We start from the raw sequence: 4,928 nt of genomic DNA, 5'->3' as shown, positions 1-4,928 counted from the left end.
CATTTAGACTTTTCCGAAGGGTCTCTTTGTGAAGCAAAATAAGAATATGCAAGTTGAAAATGAGCTCATTGGTCTTAATCTATCAAGATTTGACAATATATAAAATCTTTTCACAAGGGCCAATTCTAATAGATTGCAATGGAGTTAAAAAAGAGGATGATCAATTAATTGTTTCTATCCTTACTATTTGATTATTCTATTTCTATTTCTACAATCTATACTATTATTGTTGTTTTAGATACTACAAAGAAATGTTTTTTCTTAAATGTTTTTGTAGCTTCTTATAAGGGAAATAAACAAATTTTAGATTTTCCTAAGACTAAGTAGAAAAACAAATTATTTTAAACGACCACCAACACCATAGATAATAGCCATCTAAGTTAAATAGTAATTTCTTGCAAAAATTGGTTAAAAGGCCACCCGTAAAACTTATTAAACTAATTTAAACTGGATTAAGTCTTTTGTGTTCATCAAAAGTGATTATAAACTCTTTTGACATTTTGTGAACAATAATATTATGTAGTTATCTCAAGCTTAAAATTATTTTGTTAAACACATGATTTTGTAATATTAAACAATCATGTGAGAAACTCGTTTTTCAATCATCTCTATTGATTAACCATTCCTCGATTCACCTCTACCCCTAGGACTTATTATTGCTCGGCCTACCAATCGGCCTACCAGTCTACATCTAGACATGAGAAAAAAGTGGAAACAATATAATAGATTGTAAATAGGGAAGTTTCTACTAAAATTTAAATACATCTATTAAAAAAAAATACTTTCCCATACATGGATAAATCTATGAAGGGAAATCGAAATTAAAATATGATTTGTTTAAAGGCCAAAACCAAATTATAAACATGCAAGCAGAAATTGTTGTCATCACGATCAGAATAATGTTAAAGAACAAAGGCTATAAATAGCATATCAGTTCACAACGGGCTATCCCATAACTAAATCTTCAATAAAATAAGGCGAGTTTCCTGTGACATATAGCTTGGGCCAAAAGTCTCTTTAGTCCACTAAGATATCCAATGATAATAGAACACTGGATAGCCGAATATTTATACAATACAAAGCGTAAGCAGCCAAGCAAGATCTTTGAGGTCAATTACTAAATCCCAGCAGATGGGTTTGCTGAATTTGCCGCTGGCACACCCATACCAGAGCCACGGGCACTTGCAATTTCTACTTGTGTTGGACCATCACACGTTGTGTAAGGACCATTGATAACCTGATCTTGCTCTACAAGTTCATCTATTTTTCGAAACTGCCAAGGCCAACGAGTATTATAGAGGAACTGCCTAAGATCAAACCGGTTGTCCTCTGGAGAATAACTCTGCGATCAAATGCAAGATCCAAAACAATTAGAGGGAACCCAATTTAGTTTAAAAAGGAATCTTGGATTCTCTCATTCAATGTTGAGCATGAGATAGGGTTACATGATCTAAACTAAATAAATCTTTATAACCTTTAGGACATCCTACAGAAGCACAAGCAGTTTTAATTTTTTCCTTGACTTATGTTTAACGTGCCAGAGTCATGCGTTGAAGAACGAATATTAGAACTCTTGATCAATTCGTAAAACAGTCTTGCAATGTGCATCCATACGGCTTCTACGATAGGTTTTTATGTAAGAAACAATATGACTTCTAAAACCAAATGATAGATGTACGCACCTCAGCATGGTACGAAGGGGTCAAGGTTGTCATCTTATGTCGATTTAAAGAATAATATCGGAAGAAGTATTTAACTTTTTCTGCAACTTCTGCTGGAGTCAAGCGACCACACCATCTGTGGCAAAGGTGCTGGAGGTACAACCAGAACAAGAGAAAATTAAGACCTATTGTTGATTACATAAGTGATCTAAGACATGCTTTTATTATTAAAACCTCTCCTCAATCTCATCTCGTAAGTTATCTCTACATAAATGTCATGATTCATTAGTCCTACGAGGACTTCAATGACGACTTGAAACTTAACATAAAAAATGGAAATTAATTAGTACATAGAACCCGCAGACTGTTTTGCATATAACACGACCATATAAATGCCTGTCAAGAATGATTCAGCCAATCAGGCAGTTCGCTGATTTAAACAAATGACAACCTTAAAAAATGGTTAAGATTGAACATGAAGGCCAAAAATTGTGAAACTCAGACTCCAAAATTTAAAGCAAAATGGGACTCGTCCTTCTCTGTACAACAATCTCTCTCCATGCAGTTGCCAGAACCTGAGGCGTAATCAAAAGTTAAACTTACAGAAAAGAAGTCATTGAAATCAATTTCACTTGGCAAGCCCAGAGAGGAAAAATTAAGCGAGAAAAAACTGCAATGAGTTGATTAAAAGTAGTATCGATTCATCTAATTTTGAAGGTTTCCGAATTTTATGATTAGTTTTGAAGTCAATTATACATAGTGCTTCGTGTCCTAATGATGTGAAGACATTTGTATACAAAGAAAGTCCAGTTTCACAATGGGATGTAGAGCCAAAGGAACCAGCACAAATTGGCAAGGAAGCTACAATTACAGGGGGCAGGGCTGGTTGGTATTAGTTTGGCAGAGATTGACCATGTGTGATTCAGTAGTTCTAATGAGTAGTTTGGGCATGATTAAAGGTCTCCCTTCACTGCATTTAGTTATTTTGACATTATTCTACTCATTGTAATCATCTTGATAAAATCCTGAATATAACAAAAAATTTGAATTTGACATTTTCATTGTTCAGACTATAATCCTAAATTGTTAATGTTGAATGTTCACTTCGAATTTCAGTAGGATTCAAATATTTTAATGTTTACTATTTTACTAATTTGCCAAAATTCCATTTGAAAATTCAAAATTGCAATTCTTATACATCCACTTGCAACATATAGCTAATTTGGAGGAGGCAGCTGAATAGAAAGCGAACATGACAGTGTATGAACAGACATAAGGCAAACATGGTAACCCACCAAGGGCAAGTTGCCTGAATACGTAGCTTGATACTACCACTATGAATGAAGCTATTGAGGATATTGCAGCTATACCATCCACTACCATAATACCATTAGAGTGGCAACATGTTTTTTTGAGTTTTAGTCTTTAGAAGAAATTTATGATTTATATATTTTTACTAATACTGAAACTTCAAGATCATATGTTTTAGAGGTTGAGCTCATTTTCTGGTCTATCATATACATTAAACACTGATGCTGATTTATATGTAGTGAAAATCAGTAATATGTTCTACAAATTTAGTAATATATGTTTTCAAATGTTCAACAAATACGCTCAGTTTTTCGTCAAGTTTTTGAAATTATCAGGGCTGAATTTTACAACTACAGCTTAAAGAACATTTAGGAGCTTTAGCAACATAATAAATAGCTCAAACACTTAAAAAGTATAAAATAAAATGATACTCTATAGAGTCTATCAAATAGAAAAGACGGAAAAGAGCATCCCATTCGATTGGACAACCAACTCTACAAAGCAGAAAGAGAGGCAGTCTCCGCCAGAAGCCAAAAATCCAGAGCTCGACAAAGATTTCATGCCTTGGCCAAATTTTGTGTCAGGAAGTTAGAACTATTGCCTCTCCATTTCAAGTCGGCAGATTTGTAACGATTTGATCTTTCCCTTAAACATGCTGTACGGCAAGGCGCGGATGACATCATTTTTCTGCCCATTAAGCCTGGAGTTAATGCAAGTCCGATCATTGAAAGCCTTGAGCATGCCGGAAATAAATGAAAATCCAATTGCATGGATTTCCAGCCAACGATCGAAAAAGGAGATATATAAAGTAAAATCCACCTGGCAAAAGTTGATCATTCCTTCTCCCTAATGCCCATTTTCAAAATCTGTAATTCAGTTGCTTGCTTAAGTGTTATAGAAAGCCATGTCTGCGAGGTTTATGGGTTATGACAGTCTCAACGGGATTGATTGCACACTGAAAAATCTAAGTGATACTTCATAGAGGTTTTATGATTTGGGTGATTTGCATCAAAGGCTGAATGTGGACCCAATTCACCCTATCACACAGAGGTTGAAGGAAAGCAGCTTAGTTGAAGCGGCAATGTTTCCAGTTGCAGTTCAAGCGCTCGAGCTTATCATGGAATGCATATCGCACTATGATCCCAGCACCAAGCAAATAAAGATGCCTGGAGATGAAGTACTCCTCACCCTCGACCGAAACACGCTATAGACCAGTTTCAGACTGTCCGTGAGGGATGTCTAGAGCAACATGGACTTCCGGAATTCAGCCTCCATGTTCAAGGGAAAGAAGACCTTGCACAAAGGAGATATGATGACCTCTTGGTTATAGACCACTCCAGGAAGAAAGAGCAAAGTGCCAAAGACTTTGTATGGCACGAACTTAAAGAGAGAGATTATCCACATAATGGTTCTGTTGCCAGCTGAAGGGCAAGGAGGTTTCTCTGAATTTTGTGCACTCCTTCTATATGGTGCAAGCCGTGTGCGCGAAAAGAAAGCATGTAGATTGGGCTCAGATCATGAGCGACAACCTCTCTAGCTAGCTCCAGAGCACTAAGGCCCAAATGGAGTTTTTATATGTCATACCTAATCTATGCCTTGGTGACCATCGATTTGTACCCAAGATTGCCGCATGTACAGGAATTCAACGAAGATATTTTGGTTTATGACTTTTACCCATGCCTCCAGCTGCATAGGAGATATGTAGATTTTGTAAAGATAATTGATGCATTCATGATGTGAATTTTCTGTATGTTGCACAGGTGCCCTGAGCATCGTGTCTCTCTAGAAGCTATGGAAATGGTACTTCAGTTTGAGAGTTTCTTTATTCAGTTTCCAACCTTCTCTTACCTCAGAGTAGTGTGTTTTGATAGATTTCCGTGGAAGGTGCCCTGATCTTCAGATGACCAAATAGTATGGGTAGAAATGTGCAGGCAGATCATGGAAGTTAATGAGCTC

General features: G+C 36.2%; 1 protein-coding gene across 1 annotated transcript; it reads right to left on the bottom strand.

Moving 5' to 3' along the window:
• Positions 1-803: 803 nt before the first annotated feature.
• On the bottom strand, positions 804-1,908 carry LOC149572436 (glutamine-dependent NAD(+) synthetase-like). The gene is made up of 2 exons (XM_089811255.1): positions 1,683-1,908; positions 804-1,342 (listed from the first exon to the last, which is right to left on the bottom strand). The coding sequence occupies exons 1-2, from the start codon at positions 1,713-1,715 to the stop codon at positions 1,118-1,120; spliced, it is 258 nt and encodes an 85-aa protein (XP_089667381.1). The 5' UTR covers positions 1,716-1,908; the 3' UTR covers positions 804-1,117.
• Positions 1,909-4,928: the final 3,020 nt, after the last annotated feature.

The sequence above is a fragment of the Cupressus sempervirens genome, chromosome 2 (assembly GCF_028749045.1).
Source record: "Cupressus sempervirens isolate cs-2001-9-10 chromosome 2, ASM2874904v1, whole genome shotgun sequence".
Classification (NCBI taxonomy): domain Eukaryota; kingdom Viridiplantae; phylum Streptophyta; class Pinopsida; order Cupressales; family Cupressaceae; genus Cupressus; species Cupressus sempervirens.
Note: the sequence above shows the minus strand (reverse complement) of the source record. Positions and strands in the feature narration are given on the sequence as shown.